Source organism: Typopeltis vanoorti, chromosome 21 (genome assembly GCF_054136105.1).
Source record: "Typopeltis vanoorti isolate ZY-2024b chromosome 21, IOZ_Tvanoo_1.0, whole genome shotgun sequence".
NCBI classification, from domain to species: Eukaryota; Metazoa; Arthropoda; class Arachnida; order Uropygi; family Thelyphonidae; genus Typopeltis; species Typopeltis vanoorti.
Genome location: NC_143569.1, coordinates 20,436,907 through 20,459,952, shown reverse-complemented (window position 1 = coordinate 20,459,952; position 23,046 = coordinate 20,436,907). Strand labels below are relative to the sequence as shown.

Genomic DNA, 23,046 nt, shown 5'->3' with positions numbered 1-23,046 from the left:
ACTGTATGAAAAGAACTCCATTTACTGAGTTTCCACAGAAATGTAGCAGCACAAGCTGAACATCACAACAATGAACAAGGAAGCTTGTCTAGCCTGGTACAAAGAGCAGGTGAACTGGACAATTGACCAGTGGAAAATGGTAGTCTGGAGTGATGAATCAAGGTTTTACTTGTTTCCAGTCTGATGGCAGGTTGTGCATGTAGAGACAGCCTAGTGAACGCTTGTTACCACAGTGTGTTGTATCCACAATAAAGTTTGGTGGTGGAGGAGTAATGGTCTGGAGGTGCATTCAGTTGGTCTGGAGTGGGACCACTTCCGTGGTTCCATGAGGACAGCTCTCAGTACCTTGATATTCTTGATAACGAGGTGTTGCCTACACTATGGAAGTTGGATGGAATGGACCTGTGTTACTATCAGGACGACAATGCCAAATGCCACAATAGCTGCAGCAGCTATTATGGAATAGTATGAAGAGATGGGTGTTAAAGGACTGCCCTGGTTGTGCAGAGTCCTGACCTTAACCCATCGAACACCCAAGGAATGAATTGGAGTGGTGAATGAGGTCCAGAGCAGCACGTCCTTGATCTGTCACTGAGTTCAGTGACAGATCGAGTGACAACTTTAATGGAGGAATGGAGACAAATTCCACCTGATGTCTGCTGCACATTGGTGGAAAGCTTCCCTCAAAGGGTGCAGGAGGGCATCAAAGCCAAAGGTGGACATACCCAATATTAGGATTCACCTGCTAGTATCAATTGTAAATTGTTAAAGTGTCTGGACAATTATTGGTAGATAGTGTATTGCCAGCCAGATGATATACCCTTGCAAAGTGATCACTCAGTAACTATTTCACCTGCTTCAGTTACCTCCCTACCATTGGCACTTGTCAAAATTATTCTATTGAGATCATTCTTCCTTTCATTTACCACATACTGAAAGAACTCTTTGGAATTACCTTTGGCTTGCAAAACTAATTTCCTCTCATACTTTGATAATCATTCCTTACCCTTCTACTGCTCATGTGCTGTTTGCCCACATCACTATTGCCTGCCATTCAGGATTAATCTCATGTTTAGAGTTGAATATTACAGCTACTCCTTCCTTTCCCTGATTATTATAGCCTGAATGTAACATCTGGTAGCTGCTATTCAGAAGAATCTCACTTATTTGGCTAAATCCCAAATTACCAGAGCATACTCATTTATTTAGTATCCAGGAAATAATATCTGCTAAAAGAATGTATCACAAGAAGCTGAAGACTACTTATTTTACTAGAACCTTAACATAATTAGACAATGATGCTCTACATCATGTATGTGCAGTTTGTGTGTGCTATTGTTGAATATATTAGGTTCTGTTTTAGTTGTTTAATATAGGAGAAAACCTTTTTACTATTAAAAATATATATACGTAAGTTAAATCCATTTTATCTTATTTATTAATTATAATGTCTTACGTTTCTATACATCAAGTTAAGCTGATGATTAGACATTAGATCAGAAGATGCAGCAGGTTCTCTCCACTCCTTAATAGGCTATATGTTGGTCTCCTCCAAGTCATCTAGCTTTTTGACTATTAAGGGACCCCATAATATGGTAAAAAAATAAAACTGGAAAATATACCATGATTATAATCAATCATGAATTTCATGAACATGATGTTTTGAAATCAAGTCACTTGAAAATAAAAGAGTGTTCTTTTTCACAATATATTCCATTTCATCCATTCCCAACCAATTCTTTAAATACAAGTGTGATAAATTTTGTTTTCATTTTCGTTTTGCATGAAGAGGAGAAGCAAAAAATAAAAAAGTCTCACTGACTTTGATATTAATGATAGTGATCTCTTCATGCTTCTTCAGGACACAAGAGTACACATAGAAAAAAGGTGATCATCATTTAGTTTTATACAGGATAAAATTGAATATCATATTGAAAACATTATGTTCATGAAATTCATGACGAATTATAATCATGGTATATTTTCCAGTTATATTTTTGTACCAAATCATAGGGTCCCTTAAGATGTAAGTGTGTAAGAAAGTTTTAAAATGAATCCAAGTTGAGCAACTTGCAGCAGTGAACTGTAGACTCAAATACACAAATTATTATTCAGAAATAATGAAAGATTTTGAAAGAACCAATCTTGAAAGATTTGTTTACAGACCATAAAGGAAATGCTGACTGATTCAGCCAGATATGCATGTGATGAAGATGAAACAAGGACAAAAAAAAATCAGTACTCCAAGGTGAACTTGGGAAGTTAAAAAGACAGTCAAGAAAAACAAGAAAGCATATCAAAATTTCCCGACAAGTAAGTCACAATGTGCTGTTAGAGAATACAGAGAAAAATGTAAGAAATCAAAGCAATATGTAAAACTAGCTAAACAAAATTCATACGAAGAATTTGGAAAGAACACAGAAAATAACTGGGAGGTGGAAAAAGAGTTGAAGTTCAGAGGGCATATTAAAAAAGTTGGTAAAATAGCTCAAAGGACTACTTTGATTTTAAAAAACATGCCAACAAGTAAAGATAGGGAAGTTGTTATTATCTCTCTTTATAAGGCTATGATTCAACCACATCTTGACTACTGTGCACAGATTTTGTCACCTGGGTTTCTTCAGGTGGGAACCAGGAGATGGTAGAGATGATTTTGAGATGAGTGGCCAAGATGGTGACAGGTTTGTGGAATATTCCCTACAAGAATAGGTTGAAAATTTGTGGGTTACAAAGTTTAGGTGATAAGTAAAAGAGGGGGACATGACGGATACTTTTAAGATATTAAAGGGGTTTTATAAAATCGATGCAAGTGAAAATTTTCAATATATGACAAATAGTCAGAGAACTAGTATCAATCTGTGGAAGTTGTGTAAGAGTGTGGTAAGTAGGGGTGTGCACCCCAGATCAGATTTTATGTGTGGAGAGTGGTGAGTGGAATGGGTTGCCAGAATTGGGTGTGAGTTCTTTGATGGTGAATCAATTAAAGGAGAGGTATGATAGGATTTGTGTGTATAATGGTTAATTTGGGTCTCCTATAATGAGTCAGCGGATTCCATGGAGATGCTGTAAAATAATAATAATATTCTGGGGGCAAGTGAAAAAGCATAGAAACTGAGAAAAAAAAGAACAAGATGATAATGGTCACACGAAAACTGAAGATAAAGATATTCTAGATGTCTGGAGTAATTACTGTGAAATATTGTTAAATGAATCAAGCAATAGTAACATGTGGTAGAAGACATTCAAGAGGAATGAAATCAAGAGTACATATATACAGGGTGTTCGGGATAAATTTGACATATTTATAATTAATTATATTTTTCCGTAAGTTACATGTATTAACACACACTTCTCTTCATTTAAAAGTTTGGACCCTTCTTCATTCATATACAAGATGTCAGAAAGGATGGATAGCTGGAACCCACCTGAATCATGGAAGAGAATAACTTGTATCATGATGATTCGTGCCCGCCATCAAAATAAGGATATTACGACTGCTGCCCAATGCTCCCTGAATACAGTAAAAACAATCAGGCATGAACTAGAGACTTGCAATGGTGACTACGAGGATGTAGCAAGAAGAAAGATCCCTAGCAGACGATCTGATTGCGTTCGTACAGCAGAATTCCTCGCAAATCTGCAGGAACAGGTGTTGAAGAACCCTGGCATTGGAATTCGGGCTTTGTTCGTGGAGTTGCTAACTGTAGTCAAGCCCTGGATAACAAGGGTAGCCAATGGTAGGCCGTATGTATGGCAGCAGGATTCGGCCCCTTGCCACACCTCTGGGAAAAGTCAAAAATGGTTGTCTGAAAATTTCTACGACTTCACCAGTCCAAATGTTTGGCCTCCAAACTCCCCAGACCTTAACCCCATGGATTATTTTGTATGCGGTGCAGTTGAAAAAGACACCAATCGCACTTCCAGTAATACAAAAGCCCAGTTAATGGATAAAATTAAAACAGTTTTTGCGGCCCTTCCCAGGGAGACTGTAGCATCAGCTTGTTCGAGGTTCCGAAGCAGAATTGAAGCTGTGATCGATGCTAATGGTGGTTATTTTGAGTAAATCTTGTTGATAGTATTGTAATTAACTCTGCCTGTAATGTTTTTTTGTCAATTCATTAAATTTAATATATACAAAGAAGATTTTCTTTTTCCTTACGAAACTGTCAAATTTATCCCGAACACCCTGTATATATATATATACAGTAAAACCCCATTTTTACGTTCCTGCAATTTACGTTTTCCTGCCATTTATGTCATTTTCCATTGGTCCCGTCTTAAGGCCTATCCTTACGATATATTGTTTACCCGCCATTAACAACTTGATGTGGACTTTATTTCCCGTGCTTTGCGTTTTTTTTCTCGGGTGACAATACCGATTTTCGAATCGATTTCTGTGGAAATCTGCGCATTTCTGTTCCCAGATGGCGTTGCTTTTGGCTGTAGTTTCATTTCCACCATCACAGTCACTTGCACGCTTGCAGCAGTAATTTAGCGATGAGCGATACAGTGATTTTTCAGTCACAGTAACGAATTGATATTGCAGAATTTCTGTTCCATAATTTAGTGTGTGAAAGTTGCTTTCAAGTTGGGGTGGTGGATTATCCATGTTGTAACATGGAGAAAAATGACAGAAAATGTATTTCGGTAAAAGAAAAGATGGCAATTCTGCAACGTGTAGATTGGCATGCTGGAACACGTGTACATTTAGCAAAAGATCTTGGATTCTCCATGTCCACTTTGAACACGATAGTAAAAAACAGGTCAAGCATTGAACTCAATGCAAAGCAATCTGGCGTTATGTCAAAAAAAAATGAAAAGCAAAACAATCAACAATTAAAGATTTTTTTAAAATAGATAAATGTAAGTAATTGTAAATTCATTTATTTTCAGTTATTAAATTTTGTAATCTAGTATATAGACTCACATACTAACATTAAGTCATATTTTAGCCTTTTTTAGTGTTTTTTACATTTCCTGCTATTTACACTTTTTTCCATCATTCCCCTGAAAAGTGTAAAAAATGGGTTTTACTGTATATATATCAATACTTAAGGAAGAAAAAGTAATCAAAAACCTGAAATGTGTAAAAGCAGCTGGAGTGCATGATATTAAACTAGAAATGCTCAAATACAGAAGTATAAAAGTTTTACAGTGGTTATACTGAATACTTCAGGACTGGTCAAAGTCTTGAATTCTAGATGATTGCAATAGAACTCTTACAGTAACTATCTATAAAAAGGGAAATAAAAATGAAAATTACAGAAGAATTTCTCTACTTAGTTAACATTTATATAAGCATACTACCAGCCTGCTTGGCCGAGTGGTTAGTGTATCCACACTCCAGCCAAAAGGCTGTGGGTTCTAATCCCGCTGTTGGCATGGATGTTTGTGATTGTCTGTGGAAATACTAGTGGTGATAGTGGATGGTAGATAGTGTTGGTGTAATTGCGGTTAGTTGTAGTTGGTGGATTAAGTGGTGGAGACAGAGAGATATAGGGTAGGTGTCCTCCCTTGATGAGTCTTTGGACTCCCTGGAGGTGTCATGCAATAATAATAATAATTATTATTATTATAATAAATACTTAATGAATGGCTAAGAATAATTGTGGAAGGGAGACTTGGAGAAGAATAATCTGGATTAAAGCCAAACAGAGGTTATTAGAATGAGATTTTCACTTTAAAATAAACAGTTAAGAAATCATGGAAATATAACAAGGATCTGCAAGTTTTGTAGTCCTGGAATAGGCATGTGACAAGATGCCAAGGGAAGAGTCATTCAAAATGTAATGGTGAATAGTTTATATATGGCATAAATTATATGGTGTAAATAGGACATTATATGAAGCAATATACAGCTTATATTTGATATGTAAGTCAGCCATTAGAATTGAAGGAGGTACAGGAAGATGGTTAGAAATGAGGTCAGGTGTGAAACATTTATGCAGAAAAGAGTTGTATTCCTAAATGTTATACTCCTAAATAAATCCAGAACAAGTCAGCAGGATCTGAACTGAATAACGGTTGTAATAAATTTCTTATGAAAATCAGCAATAAAAAGTCAAAGCATATGAAAATAGGAAGGAATTGAAAACATCAACCGTATCCTGGATGGAGAACTTATAAAATAAGTAAAACATTTCAGCTAATTAAGGTTAATGTTTAGCAAAGATCGCAAATAAAATATGGAAACAGACAAAAGAAATTACCAAAGTTGGTATAGTAGGAAGTTAACTGAATGACTTTATATGGAATAAGAGAAAAATTTGTCAAAATACTAAACACGCTACATACAAGATTGTGTTCAAACCGATTTTAACTTATGGATCTAAAAGCTGAGTTAGAAATTAAATACTTGATCAAAGAATGAAGAATGCATACACACACACACCTGAGAGTTCTGTGGAAGATTTGGAGAGTGAATAGATGGAATCAATGGCAAAATTATATTATAAAATGGATATTAAAAAGGAACTAGATATTGTTAACATCCAGGAGTGTGTGAGCAGAGCTAACCTGTGGTATGGTCACTTAGACAGAACAGGAGAGGGGGAAGGTTAGCAAAACAAGTGTTTCATGCAAAAATGAAGGAAAAGATACAGAGGAAGAACAAAGTATAGATGGATTTATGTAGCAAAAAAAGTGTCTTAGAAGACTGAAATATAAGATCTGACAATATCGGAGGGAAGACAAATAACAGATTAATTTGGAAAAAAATCACTGATAGGATGTTAGTAATGATGTAAACTGTTCATGTAGTAATATCATAATATCCTGCACATCCCCTGAGAGTACATATTAAGAATATTATTATTATTATTATTATTATTACATAAAACACACCACCAGGGAGTCCAAAGACTCATCGAGGGAGGGCACCTGCTCTACAACTCTTCGTCTCCACCAATCCACGAATTGCAACTACCTTCATCATCTACACTAACGCCATCTACCACTGACCACCACCACGTATTTTCACAGACAATCACAAACACCCATGCCGGGATTCGAACCTGCAACCTTTTTTTTTTTTTTTTTTTTTTTTTTGGCTGGAGAGTGGATACACCAACCACTCGGCAAACCAGACTGGCATATGATGATGAACAGTAAGTTATTTCTTTTATTGCATATATCGATGATCTATTTCAAATCATCTGATTACCTTTAAATAAGGAGATACAATGGCAATTTGCTTACCAAATGATGATGAGGATTATCTGGTATTATCAGAATATTAGATAATCCTCATTATTCTTCCAACACCAGTGATCTTTTCTAATCCAGCTCATACACTGCTACTGTGTACAGATGTCCACACTATTCTTGGTAACTCAACCCATAACCTTGTTTAAGTTTTCTATTCTACAAGCCATCCTATTTCTAGCCTCTTCCAGCTCTCATGTCTTCACCTCATGAATAGTACCACAAAAAAGTAAAAGAGGAAAGCTCCAGTAACACACACCCTACAATTTCAATCCTTCCATGCTTGTCTGACATTCAGATGGTTCCATCTGAATGTCAGATGGAACCAACCAAAGATAAAGCTGATCTACAAGCATCATTTTTCTCCTCCTACTATACCATGTACACTTTACCATGTGACTTCTCTGGTCTTTTGCCAGAAAGACATAAGTTAAAATAGTTTATATACTAGCAAGTTCTCATCCTAATAGTATCTCCTAATTGTGCTTATACATGCTTCAGAATTAACACTCATCCATTACCAACTCTACAACCTTTCATATTTATTTGGCATCTTCCTGACAGTATGAAAACAAATCTATATTCATCCCCATTCCAATAAAAAGAAAGCTCAATAAGATTCAGAGAGTGAATGAGAGAAAAAAAAATGCAAGAGTTGAAGCTGAGTTGGTTAAGGCAAGAGATGAAACAGATGAAGAGTGAAATGAAGATATGTAGGGAAGAGTGAATAAGGAAAAGAATGATGTAGGTATGAAAGAGGTAACAAAAGACCAGCAGATGTTGTATGGTAAACGAGAAGTTGCACAAGATTTGTTTTACTGGAGGTAAAATGAACAGAGTGATTTTTTTATACAATGAAACTTGTGGTGAATTCATCACTAAAAAACACACATACTAACCACAGTGATAAATTTTAATATGCAAATATTTCATCCCAAGTATCTTGGGATATCCTTGGGACAGTTAGAGCACATAATTACAATGGAATCCCAATATGCGTGCAGTAGCGTGTTATAGAATTAAATTAAAATATAACTGGAAAAAAAAAGATAACATATACAAAGATATTATTTTACACAATTCTGTATGACAATTTCCATACTTTAGGAATAGCAAGAACATCAGTACAGTTTAAATTTGGTCTGTGTAATAAAGACAAGAAGAAGCACATAGGATTCTTCTTGTCTTTGTTTGAAGATACCTTATGTCAAAGACATCTTCGAATGTTTTTCAAAAATTATGAAGAAATACAATTTTGCCACTACCTACAAACCCATCAACCAGATCTATAACTTGTTACCTTCTCCTAAAGACAAACTCTCACCTCTGATGCTACCTCATGTGTACGAGGTTTCATGCTCCTGTAAATTGTCTTACTATGGACAGACAGACAGGTAGATCTGTTCAGAAACGCATTTTGGAACATCAGGACCACATTCGTCTTTTCAAACTGCAGAAATCTGGTCTTGCTCAACATGGAGTTGAAAACCCAAACCATAGGATCCATTGGGGAAAGACAAAACTTTTACATAGATCTTTATATAAACATGAACGTTTATATAAAGTATATAAAGTATTTAATTCTATAACACGCTACTGCATGCATCTTGGGATTCCATTGTAGTCATGTGCCCAACTGTATGTTATTCCTAGTATTGTTTCAATTACTGTACTGAGGATGTCCCAAGATACTTAGGATGAAATATTTACATATTAAAACTTATCACTGTGGTTAGTACGTGTGTTTTTTAGTGAATAGAGTGATTAAGTGCAGGATATGAGGAATAATCGAGCAAAACAGTTGATGGTTGTAATCGGCACAAATGACTTCACTGGGAACAAGGAACACATAACATTGGATATCAAGAGGCTGTTGAGAAGATAAACGATAATAGTGTGATAGGAAAAGTAGTCAATTCGCTAACCAGGTATGACTGATGAAATAAGGTGGAGAGCAAAGATTGTGAATGATATGTTAGCAGAAATGTGTGAGGAGAAAGGAGTGAGTTTGTTAATTCTAAATAAGAATTGAATCAAATAAGAGTGATGGACTGCATTTAAATGGTTTTGGTGTGAGTCATTTGAAGAGACTACTGCTGGAAGGGAGAGTAATGAATTCAGAGAATGAATCTCAGCAAGTAATAAGGGATGTGAAAGAGCAGGAGAGTAAGGAAGGAGAGATTGAAGTAGTGCTTATGAATGGAGAAGTGGATAGTATGAGCATAGAGAATGAGAAAACAAGTGTGCAAGAAAAACAGGGAAAAGGGGAGACAGACTCAGGGTGGAAGGGGAACACAGCATGAGATAGGCTGATGCTACAAGTGAATGTGTATGTAGACAAAAAGGGAAAGGGATGACCTCGGAGGTAAGGAAAACAGTTGGGTTTGAATAAGGTTCTGGGATGAGTAAGGAGGAAAAGAAATGGTTCAAGAAAATTATGGAGAAGTCACATCTCATAAGTGGTATCAGTCAAACTTGTTATAGACCCAGGAATGAGCTGAGTTCATTCACCCAAATATTGTTGAAATAAGTGAGACATGGTTCAATGAGGACATTCTGACAGGAATAGAGATGGAAGGGTATAATGTATATGATGATGATTGAAAGGGTAAAAAGGAGTGGGGGGGGGGAGTGCTATTAATGAAAAAAAGTAAAGAGTTATGTCCATACAAGGCATGTCCATGCAAGGGGGGAAACAGTGGTAGTGAATTTGAACACTTTGAAAGAGTATATTATCCAGGTGGAGATATTGCAGTAATGAGAGAGGCAAAGACTTATATGGGAACTGACGTAAGTGAATTTGAGGTGCATAGCATATTACAGAACCTTAATATGAATGTGCTAGATCATGGGATTATCATGATTATCACAGCAATGGGAGTAGATGGTATACCAGCTCAAGTTTTATGTGAAGTGATAGGGAATTGTCAGTGCCTTTGACCACATTGTTTATTCTAAGTCTCAGCTCTGAGTTAATCCCAAAGGGATGGAAAGAGGGGAAATCTGTTCCATTGCATCAAGGAGGCTCCAAGACTGATGTAGAAAATTACTCAAGGTACTGGAGAAGTAGGTCAAGAGCAAAATATAGGAAATGGGATACTGTATGGGGACAAGATGGTTTTGTGAAGGGTAGGTCAAGCCCCAGTAACTTGCTCACATTTTACAATAACAGTGACAGCTGAGTTAGATAAAAGGTAATGGATTTATGATGATACCACTGGACTTTGCAAAAGCTTTTGACAGAATATGGCATGGAATTCTAATCATCATATTGCAGCACATGGGAAAGGATATAAAGTTGGTGAAGTAGATAAGAGGGTGGTTGATAGAAAAATATCAGAGAGTAGTTTATTCAGGAGTAGAGTGCAGAAGAAGACCTGTAACTAGTGGCATGCAACAGGACTCTGTTCTTGGTCCACTGCTGTTTAATTTGTACATTAATGATATAGGAAGGTATCTGAGAGGAATTGTTCAGTTGTTTGCTTACACTTGGATAAAGGATTAAATCAAGAAAATAATTTCTTGGCATCTATAGTTTATAGTATAACCAAGTGGAAAAACTTTTAACCTCTCTTCCTTCAAATTCTTTCCACTGCATCACAAAGCTTGTTTCTAACTCTATGACAGTGGCCTACGTTATAATTTAATTTGCAAAGTTGCGTAGAACAATAGTTAATACAGTTTAGATTAAAATTTTGCAGGATGATTTGGATAGACTGCCAGTCTATCCAAATGATTTCAGTTTAATGTGGTAAAGTATAAAGTTATGCATTTTGAGTTGAAAAGATTACCAGCTGTATACTACATTGATAAAACTGTACTCTAGGAAATTAACCAAGCCAGAGATTTTGGAGTGTTAGTGGACAGGGAGTTAAAGTTTAGAAGGCACATAGCAAAAGTGGCTAAAGCAGTTCATCAGATTACTTGGTTACTAAAGAATACTCTGACAAGCAGAGAAGAGCAGGTTATTATTCCTCTTTATTGAATCTTGATTGTATCCCATCTTGACTATACATGGGTTTCTTGATGATGAGGAAGAGGTTGAGAAGATCCAGAAGCAAGTGACCAAGATGGTGTCAAGGGTGTTAGAACTAAAGAGAGTGGTGAATGAGTGGAACAGGTTGCCAGAGTCTGTTGTGGGTGCCATGACTGTGAATAAGTTCAGAGCATAGTATGATAGATACTGTGCAAATGTTGGATAATGCCTGGCATGATGTTTAGGGCCTCCCTCAATGAGTCCAAGGACTGCATAGAGTAGCCCATAGTAATAATAATAATAATAATAATACAATCTGCCATTGATGACATCATTTTTTTCTTAAGTATTTTCCATGCAGTACTAACCTCTCTTTCTTCAAAAATTTTAAGATGCCAAGAAATTATATTCTTAGTTTAATTCTTTATTCAAGTGTGTAAGCAAACAAAGTTTGTGCATGAAGTAACTTTAAAACTGGGCAATTCATATATAGAGGCTAATAACTTCACATTACTTGCCTTAGTATCCCATAATGCAAACCACATATCCTTATGGACAATTATAATACGATGCATTATGGGAAGGGTCACTACCCAGACCAATTTCGACCTTTATTGTGGTCTCATCAGTGGGAGCCAGATCCAGAAGTGATACTAAGCATAGCATTATACATGTCTGTAAGGATATGTGCTTTACATTATGGAATACTAAGGCAAGTGAGGTGAAGTAATTAGCCTCTATTTATGAGTTGTCCAGTCTTACACTTGGATAAAGGATTAAATCAAGAACATAATTTCTTGGCATCTTTAATTTATAGTATAACCAAGTGGAAAAACTTTTAACCTCTCTTCCCTGAAATTCTTTCCACTGTATCTCAATGCTAGTTTCTAACTCTATGATAGTGGTTAAATTATAATTTAATTTAATATATTATAATAACCACTCAGTTGGAATGGTTGCCCAAATGATTAGCATACCTGCTCTCCAACCAACAGACTATGGTTCCAATCACATTGTGGGCATGAATGTTTGTGATTGTGTTTGGGTAGGAGATGAATTTCATTACCTAATGTGAGATGCTGCCCCACTTTTTGGAGGTCTGAAGTGGCTTGAAAAAAAAATTCCAGGTTTGGACTCTAGGGCTTTCTGGACTATGTGAAAATTTAATTTTAAAGAATCTTTTAAAAATATATTTTTTAAAAGTTTAAAAAAGATAAAAATAGGGGAAAATATCCTTAGTCCGTGCACAGTACAAATGTACCAGAGGTTTGCAAGTAACCTTTCATGTGTGGGAGCAACATAAAATAAAAAAGAAAAACTTCTAAATAAATTCCTTCTCCCTTAATACTTCAATATGTCTATTTATCCTAAATGTTAGGACTACCTGGTTACACTTATTAGCTGGAGGTGAGTATGACATCTCTGTCACAATTAGATCCTTTTGATGCTATTACCAAATTCAAAACTTTCAAATTCAAATTAGAAAATTCTATTTCATTAGAAGTACTGTATGCTGCTTCCTCTACCAAGTTTATATTGCTATAGTTTATGTTCCCCATGATGATGATGATGATATGTTTTGCACTTGCCTTGTCTACAACAACATCCAATATTTGTTTTATAAACTTCTATCTCATACCATATAATCTGAAAGCTATCAGTGTCATTTTTATTCTGGGAGAGCATAATTCATCTTACATCACAAGTAATGTTCCAAAACCATTTTTATCTTCCCAAAATATTCCATACCCTGTGATTTCTAACTGTATCAGTACACCTTCCTCAGTTAACCAAATTTCACATAGTACATAGCACACTTTGTACATAGTGAATCGATCATTTTTTGTATACAAAAAAAAAAAAAAAAAAAAAACAGTGCATTGTCAGTATTCATATATACATACTGGCCACTGAATTAGAAACCTTTATGAAGATATATGGAAATGTCACTTATGCAGTGATATAATCATTCAGAGTTTGAGAAAGGGCTTATTGTGGTTGCCTGTCTGGCTAGAGCCACAATTTTGAAAACAGCAGAGCTGACTGGTTTCTCAAAAGGTGAAATACCTCGGTTGTTTAATCAATGGACAAATAATCCAAATTGCTTGTCTATGAGGCGTAACTGTGGTGTGAAGACAGTGTTAGGAACAAGATCACTGTCATCTGACACGCTTTATAGACAAACAGAACTTTCTGTATGCAGCAATTCACCAAAGCATTTAATGAAGCTGTTCCTGATCCATATCTCACCAACCTAGGTGCAGGGAATTGAAGAGGATCAGTATTGGCTGTCACATACCTATACAGAAACCACTGATTTCTACAAAGACCCTGAAAGTTTGTCTACACTGGTGTCAAAAACCCTGTGATTGGACACTGGAAGACTGGAAAAACATCATGTGTTCCAAGAAGTCATGATACAACTTGTTCTGTACCAACAGTATGTAGAGAGTTTGGAAGAAGGCCCATGAAGCAATGAACCCAGCTTGCCTTGCAAATACAACTCAAGGTTCGTGGGTAGTGTCATGATGTAGGGGAATTTTCTGTTGGTATGGAATGGGTCTCTTGATATTGCTGGAAGGTCAGGTATCCTCCAAGGAATATCTGAACATTGTTGCCAATCAAGTCCATCCTGCAATGTTGACTTTGAATCCAGCAGCAGGTGACAGTTGTTTCACTGATGACAAAGCTACTGTCAATCACACAAGAACTGCTCAGCAGTAGTTCATTGAGCATGATAGACAACTTCCACCAATCTTCCCTGGCCACCTGAGAATGTAGGGGACATGTTAGAAAAACAGATCCAAGAGCAAAGTCCTCTTCTGTCAAATCTGAGCAAGTTAAAGGTGGTGGAAGCTGACTGTCTGGTGAATGCCTGGTATGTGTAGACATAGATTCTAGAATCTATGCCAAACCACACATGTGGTGTAATTCGGGCTAAAGGAAGTCCAAAATGCATTAAATAAAAGTTTTAATTCAGTGCTCGATATGTGTAGTATATACACTCCCATTTCTCAAGCCACTATCCCTACATGCACACTATGTTCTATTCTTGCTTTTCTAATTTCCTACCCCTAACATACTCACTTGCCCAGAAAAGAACAGTCTCTTGAAATGCCTGCATCTTTCTGTGTTTAAATCTATCTTTTGCATGCAGCGCTTTCTATTAAATGTACTCCGTACATTCACATATTCCAAGCCTTTCATCATACACATTCTCATGATAATCTCACTCATTATCTCTACTACATTTTTGAAAATTATGGAGACAACTACCGTGTTTGAATAATAACTTTAGTTTAATATAACTAAAATCTACATTTGACGTGTCGACCTTTATGTCAAGGTCATCTTCTGGAGCGTACACACTTTATACACAGAAAACAAGCTGCATTACAATCAAACTGGTTTGTTAAAGTTACTGACCAACCACTACAACAATTGTTGGCCTGACCTCTGGTGAAAAAAAAATAAAATAAAATTATACATCAATGCTAGAATCCTATTATTAGTGTTATCTGTTGGTTGTAGAAATACCTTGGGTGCAACACCGTCTGTGTATCTATCTATATACATATATTAACATCATGATTATATGTACATTCCAGCCAGTTGGTATGGAATAGTTTCTAATACTAGCTGAAGATTGGCTAGAGTCCTGACTTATGCTGGATCTTATATATTAGGTAGGCTGAATGTGTGCGATCCAGATCCTTGGATTTTTCATGCCATCTTTGTTGTTGATATTTGGGTGGTTTATCAGGATTTCGCAGCCTTCCTTAAATTTCCTTTCGTACCAGGTTTTTGTATGGTGTAAAGAGCGGGTGCTTTTCCATTTGATTTGGTGTAAGGTGTTGAGCACGTGATCTGAGAGGTCTGCTTCACCATAATGGTTATATTTAATGTGTCTTTCTTACGTATAGGTATTGCCTGTCCTGCTTCACCAATGTACGGTAAGTTACAGGTGTGGATGCAATAGACTCCAGGATGTGCCAATGGGAGGAGAGGATCCTTAGAGGAGCTGAATATGGTTTTAAGTTTAGTGGGTGGCTTAAAGGTGGCATTGAGGTTATAATGTTGTAGGATTCTGTTGATTTTTTCTGATAACCCTTTAATGTATGGGCTATGGTTTTACTGTAATCTAGATTCGTTTTTGTTGTTTTATGGAGTATTTTATTAATAGTTATGAATGTGTCACTGATGATTTTTAGTTCTTGTTTCAGGACTTGCTGGTTAGAGCAAATTGTTGTTGTTCTGTTTTTAAGGGTGTTAATGACTCCATATTTTTGTGATGGGTGGTGGTATGAATTAGCATGTATGTATTGGCCCATGTGTGTCAGTTTTCGGTAGACTGTGAAGGATAGACTGCCTGAAGGAAGACGTGCGAGTAGTGTGTCTAGGAATGGGAGCGTGTTTTGATTTTCGATTTCGATGGTAAATCCTTCACAGTCTACTGAAAACCAACACAAACGGGCCAGTGCATACATGCTAATTCATATCACCACCCATCACAAAAATATGGAGTCATTAACACCCTTAAAAACAGAACAACAACAATTTACTCTAACCAGCAAGTCCTGAAACAAGAACTAAAAATCATCAGCAACATATTCATAAATAATGGCTATAACAAAAATACTATTAATAAAATACTCCATTAAACAACAACAAAAACAAATCTATATTACAGTAAAACCATAGCCATCCCATGCATTAAAGGGTTATCAAAAAAAAAAATCAACAGAATCTTACAACATTATAACCTCAATGCCACTTTCAAGCCACTCACTAAACTTAAAACCATATTCAGCTCCTCTAAGGATCCTCTCCCCCCCATTGGCACATCCTGGAGTCTATTGCATCCTGCACCTGTAACTTACCGTACATTGGTGAAGCAGGACAGACAATACCTATACATAAGAAAGACACATAAGACACATTAAACATAACCATTATGGTGAAGCAGACCTCTCAGATCACGTGCTCAACACCTTACACCAAATCAAATGGAAAAGCACCCGCTCTTTACACCATACAAAAACCTGGTATGAAAGGAAATTTAAGGAAGCCTGCGAAATCCTGATAAACCACCCAAATATCAACAACAAAGATGACATGAAAAATCCAAGGATCTGGATTGCACACATTCAGCCTACCTAATATATACGATCCAGCATAAGTCAGGACTCTAGCCAATCTTCAGCTAGTATTAGAAACCATTCCATACCAACTGGCTGGAATGTACATATAATCATGATGTTAATATATGTATATAGATAGATACACAGACGGTGTTGCACCCAAGGTATTTCTACAACCAACAGATAACACTAATAATAGGATTCTAGCATTGATGTATAATTTTATTTTATTTTTTTTTCACCAGAGGTCAGGCCAACAATTGTTGTAGTGGTTGGTCAGTAACTTTAACAAACCAGTTTGATTGTAGTGCAGCTTGTTTACTGTGTATAGTGTGTACGCTCCAGAAGATGACCTTGACATAAAGGTCGACACGTCGAATGTAGATTTTAGTTATGTTAAACTAAAGTTATTATTCAAACATGGTAGTTGTCTCCATGATTTTCAAAAATATATTCGGATCACCGTGTAAGCTTAAAAGAAAGGATTCATTATCTCTACTCTTACTCCTTACTGTTTTATCATACAATGGCAACACATTTGCTATTCTTCTCTCTCTCTCTGAAACAATTCTGCTTCACTATCCAAAACATCAATCTTCTTGCTACATGATTCATGCTACCTCTCATTCATGCCAAACATCACTGTCATCCCTTCTACATTTGTACCCCCTTTTCATTGTAACTGCAACACTCTTTATCATTCCACCCACCAAAGACTACCTGACACTCTACTCTGCACACCTTGTATCATCAAATAACCATATATGCCTCCCCAAACTGCTTCATTCATTGTGATTTTCTTTCTTGACTACTTGTATAAGAAACTATAATACATTTTAGGAATGTTAGTCAAGTGGGTAATATTTATTATCCTACTAGTTTCACCGATTTTTGCTATCGGCATCTTCAGGGATACAATTGGTATGCGATATGAAGGCAAAAGACTAGGTTTTAACTGCCAGTTCTAATTCATACAAAATTAGTACAGTGCGAGACAAAGTGCGTCTCAGGAACATGATTTATTTGTTACGACACATAATGTAATTGGCATGAAAGTTCATTTCTTTGATGTTTAGTGATCTAATTAAAGTTTTACAAATTTCCGGTAGGATTAGACCTTGATTCTTATTTAGGTCTCCTGTTGAACGGGCGACCATAGCAGCCTCCTTGAAGGTTCTGGAATGGTAGTTCTCTTCTATATAGGGCATATGACTCTTATCCCACTCAATAAGATGGTTGGTATAGGCAAAGTGGGAAGAAAGGCCTGAGATAAGAAAAAAAGCTAATATTATTTACCATAAAACTTCACTCACCCTTCTCCGAGAAAGAATTAGCCGTACGAGAGCCTTCCTCAGCCAAATAGGCTCTCAATGTTATGATTTGTTCACAGACATCTCTAATAACCTTGACGTAGATACCTGGCAACTTTTAGATAATATGATTAACAACAGTTATGCCAAAACCTTCAGCTACAGCAAAAAGATGCAAATTGATAAATTCAACTTGCTATATGATAATTACATTAACTCTAAACTGTCTCTACCAGTAACCAAGTGATAATTAACCTATCTAAACACATTTTAACGAAACCTGAGATCTCAATTCTCAAAAAAAGGATTCAAGCTCACTTTAAAACCTACTGCTATTCCTAAAATAGAGTTCATCTACAACTTAGAAAAAGCCATCTCATTGCTACTACACCCAAATAACCATATAACCATATGACCCAAATAACCATATAACCAAATAACCATAATAGCTAATGACTTACGATTAAAAAGCAGCATAATCCTCTCTGCTCTGTCAAGATCTCCTAACACCAATTCTAACCAAATGGAAAGAAGAACACTACTCAAATTAAAGAATAATAAAGATATCATCATACTTAAAGCTGACAAAGGCAATAATACTGTTATCTTGAATACACAAGATTATGAAGAGAAAATTAACAATCTATTATCAGACACGTCTGTCTATGACGTTCTCAGTACAGATCCTACGCAAAAAAACCATAACAACACCAATGAACTATTACATGGAATAACTGGCCTATGGACTTAATAAGAAAGCTAAAATCCATGCACCCGTTGACTCCATGATTGTATGGCATTCCTAAAATACATAAAGAAGGTAGACCATTACGTCCAATAGTTGATGGAATCTATTCTCCAACTTACCAACTGTCTAAATATCTAGCCAAGATTTTACAACAACACATTCACAACTCGGATACTTATATCAAAAACTCACGTTTTATTGAAAAATTAAAAAACATCCCTATCTCTCAAGATGATATACTAGCAAGCCTTGACATCACATCTCTGTTACAAACATTCCAGCTATGGAAGTCATCAACATCTTAGAAAACTTGTTCCCAAGAAAGGTCACTACGGTGTTCAATCATTGTTTAACTTCGAACTATTTCATTTGGCAAAAAACCGTCTACAAACAACTTACCGGTTTAGCCATGGGTAGCTCCCTCTCTCCTTCTTGTGCTGACTTATTCATGGAAGAGTAGAAGATAAAATCTTATCTCAAATTACCCCAAAACCTAAAACTTGGTACAGATATGTAGATGACATCTTTATCATTTGGAACCATAAGAAAGAAGAACTAATGGGTTATCTCAACCAAATCAATAGTTTCCACCATACCGTCAAATTCCCATTAGAAATTGAAAAAGATGAAAAACTTCCATTCCTAGACATCCTAATAAAGAAACAAACAATAACAGTATCAACCTGTCTGTGTATAGAAAACTTACGAATATTGAACATTACCTCCATTTCAACTCGTTACATCATATATCCCAGAAACTTAGCATTATCCATATGCTTACGAAAAGAGCTATACATTACACAACAGACCAAGATGACTTACAAAAAGAATTAACTACAATATCCAGAGAGCTATCGTTAAATGGTTATCCTAAAAGACTCTGCAACGAGATTCTCTTTTCGGATACCACAAAGACAACGTGATGACACTCAATACATCAATACTCTAACTATTCCATTTGTCAGCAGCATTTCCAAAAAATTGGCTATCCTTCTAAAACCACACAATATTAGAGTAGCATTCAAGCCGGTCAATACTATTCGGAAATTTTTATGATCACCGAAAGTCCCTCATCCTTTCTACAAGTACTCTGGAGTATATAATATACCTTGCTCCTGTGGTGTTAGTTGCATTGGTCAGACCTCCAGAAGCTGCAAAATGAGACAGAAGGAGCACATAGGAATATCTTGTCTGTTGTTAGAAACAACAGACAAGATATTTGAGGCCTTTCTTCCCACTTTGCCTCTACCAACCATCTTATTGAGTGGAATAAGAGTCATATGCCCTATATAGAAGAGAATTACCATTCCAGAACCTTCAAGGAGGCTGCTATGGTTGCCTGTTCAACAGGAAACCTAAATAAGAATCAAGGTCTAATCCTACCGGAAATCTGGAAAACTTTAATTAGATCACTAAACATCAACGAAATGAACTTTCACGCCAATTACATTATGTCTCGTAACAATAAATCATGTTCCTGAGACATGCGCATTGTCTTGCACTGTACTAATTTTGTATGAACTAGAACTGTCAGTTAAAACCTAGTCTGTTACCTTCATATCGCTTACAATTGTATCCCTGAAGATGCCGACAGCAAAAATTGGTGAAACTAGTAGGATAATAAATATTACTCACTTGACTAACATTCCTAAAATGTGTTTCTGCTTCATTCATTGTTTTCTCACGGATATCCCTGATCCTTTCTGCTTCTAATCTCTCCCTCCTTTCTCTCTCAAATTCCTGCCTTCCTCTCATTTCTTCATCCTTGCTCTTCCACTCTTTTGACTTTCCCCACTTTCCTCTTTCCCCATCTCTGCCATTCCTTCATCTCTCAGTTGCCAACTTCTCTAGCTTCCCTATCTTTCCATTCTCCCTTCTCAGCTGAGTGTTCATGCCTTCCATCTCCTTTCTCAGCAGTTCTATTTCTCTCTCCACACTAATTATGAAACTATAATACTAAAACCTTTTCTCACCATCAACCAGTTTAAAAATGTGGTATTATTCAAATGCTTATCACAGAGTGAAGCCAACTTATTTATCAAAACTGAGCTGTAGACTATACTGAAAACACTAGAAGACATCTTTTCTGTAATGATTTTAACTACAAAGTTGTCAGAAGATCCTGTAATGAACAAATGGTGAATATTAACTTCAAAACCTTATTGCTGCTAACTTATTTAGCAAGCATATAAAAATATTATGAACACTTTTGTTTTTTTCGTGTTTTAAATAAGATAGTTTCTTATTCAGTTTATTCTTCAATCTGTATTGTGTTCCAACAAAACAAATAGTCAGACTCTGAAAAAATGTGTGGTTGGTCAAAGCTAAGTAATGATCATTAAAGTAGAGTGTGATTTTGTTAGTTATGGGCTAAAGGAATGAACACAATGTTGTACATGTTAACACAAACCTATCCATGAATTCAATATTTATATATTAAAACTATAAAGAATAAAATCAAATTTGTTTTGTATGACTTCTTTTTAAAAGGTTAATTTAACCTACCAATAAAAAAACAACTTGACATTGAAGCACTTGATAACAACATGCTAGGTCCAACTTCTCCTACTATGCGTGCAATACGCCATTCAACTTCTTCACCTGGAAGTCTTCTTTCTCTCTGTAAATAAAGAAATAGTTTAGTCGCCATTATAAAGAAAACTGAAATGTATATGCAACTGACCTGCGAATGACTGCCAGTTAAAAAAGTTTTAAACCAATGTGATTATAATATGATGACAGCAGTACACAACTGACAGAAACACTCCACACTCTTCAGTAGATGAAGTAAGTGCAGAACAATAAACCTAAATAGTATGCAGATTCAGCAAAATACACCATAAACTAACCTCAATTAGTTCACCAGTTGAAATAACTCTTTATGCTTCTGTTACAGAATGTAAAGTTATTAATTACAAACACAAGAAAACTTGCAACATTAAAAGATGAGAGAAAAATATCTTTCACTGTTTGGTGCTAAAATGGCACCAAACCAATGAAAGATTCTGATCTATGAAACTGTAAAAGAGGATGTTAAGTGGATGCTCATGAGCAAGCTTATATGGACTTTTATGAACTTTATATGGACTTTTTCAATTGAAGGTGAGTTAGCCAATCTCATACGGAGGTAGCAGGATTTTTTTCTCCTGGAAATTCGGGTTTTTCATCCTGCATACAGACAAATCGGCCCTTCACAACACATGCAATTTACAGACAAAGATACTTGTTGTGGTGGTGGTGGTGGGCAGTGGATGGCACTGATGTAGTTGATTGGTAGTAGAGGTTTGGTAGTGGTGGAGATGGAGATTTGTTGTACACTGGGTGTTCTCCCGCAATGAGTCTTTGGACTCCTTGGAGATCTCATGAATAATATAGGCTAATCAACAGGTGACAGTGCCACCACTGACAATGCAATACAACATGGAGGAATGCAGGAACAATAGACCAAATGAAGATAATCATGTTCTTGCACATAATGGTGTAAAAGAACCAAAGGACCTACTATGTTATCATGAGCACATTGAAAAGAATAAGAAATACAGATGGCTGCTATTCTTTTTCAGTGAGTCACAGACATTTTTACATTTCATGTTTTGCTGTAGAAATTGACACCTGAATTATGCCATCAGAAAAATTGGTAATGAGGTGTTTAATGTGAACAAATTTAATGAGAACATTTCCCAATATCATAATATAATTACTCCAAAGAATGGTTATAGTATTCAATATAAAATATGAAGATTCTTGAATGGAAGTCAATTTTATGTATGGCAATGTCAGAAACATTCAAAAACAAAAAGGAATTTGACGAGACTTATTCATGCCTATAGTAATGAATATTAACATTATTAATATCAGACTTCCGTGGAGTCAAAAGACTCACTGTGGGATACATTACAATAATACAAAATGTGATACTCGTCAATCACTCTCCAAGCAAAAAAAAATCTACTCCTCAATCCAATGCTCACAATTCCATTATACAGCCTCCAGGAATGGTCTCTAGTTCTGCTGCATCTGCTGTATTCAACAAAAAATCTCTTCTATATTAATCAAATCACAACTGCCAGATTATATGCCCTAACCATGAAAATGCAAGCATTTCCACAACCTTTCTTCATAAACAACATTCCATAGACCAGATACCACCTCTAATCTTTTCTGGATCCCTTCCAAAATATCTTCATCTCCTTGAAACCCAGGTTACTAAATCTGCAAAGAATAATTATTCATATGTATCCTGATCAATATCCTTTGCAACAGTGCCATATTCCAATATATCCCCTCTCAGGTTCTTGATCACCATTATACCCAAATCCAAATTTCAAAACGTTATTCTCTGCAATGCTGAATTGATAACTCCACTCATTGTGATAAAAGGACCTCCCACATGAGTCTTTGATTCCATGAGGTCTTGGGGTAATAATAATAATAATAATTTGTTCACTCACTAAGCCTTTTCAGTTATCCTGTAAAACTATATCTGCTCTACTCATCATAGTTTCCCTCAGTTTTGAATCATTAGTATCCAACTGCATATTTTAAGTTAAGCCTGTTCCAATATCATACAGGTTAAACAATAATGGCTCAAAACAGAACCCACAGCATATAACTAGTAATTTTCTTTGGTACTGGTTCCCATAATACATCTTGCTGATACATATGAAA

General features: G+C 36.0%; 1 protein-coding gene across 5 annotated transcripts in view; it reads right to left on the bottom strand.

The window, feature by feature from the left end:
- Window positions 1-23,046, bottom strand: part of LOC150094664 (NPC intracellular cholesterol transporter 1-like) — a 672,338-nt gene that overhangs the window by 272,035 nt on the left and 377,257 nt on the right. For all 5 annotated transcript variants that reach the window (XM_090411086.1, XM_090411087.1, XM_090411088.1 and 2 more), the window contains exon 13: window positions 20,884-20,998. In XM_090411086.1, the coding sequence (XP_090267212.1) occupies window positions 20,884-20,998 (115 nt within the window). The remainder of the gene's footprint in view (window positions 1-20,883; window positions 20,999-23,046) is intronic.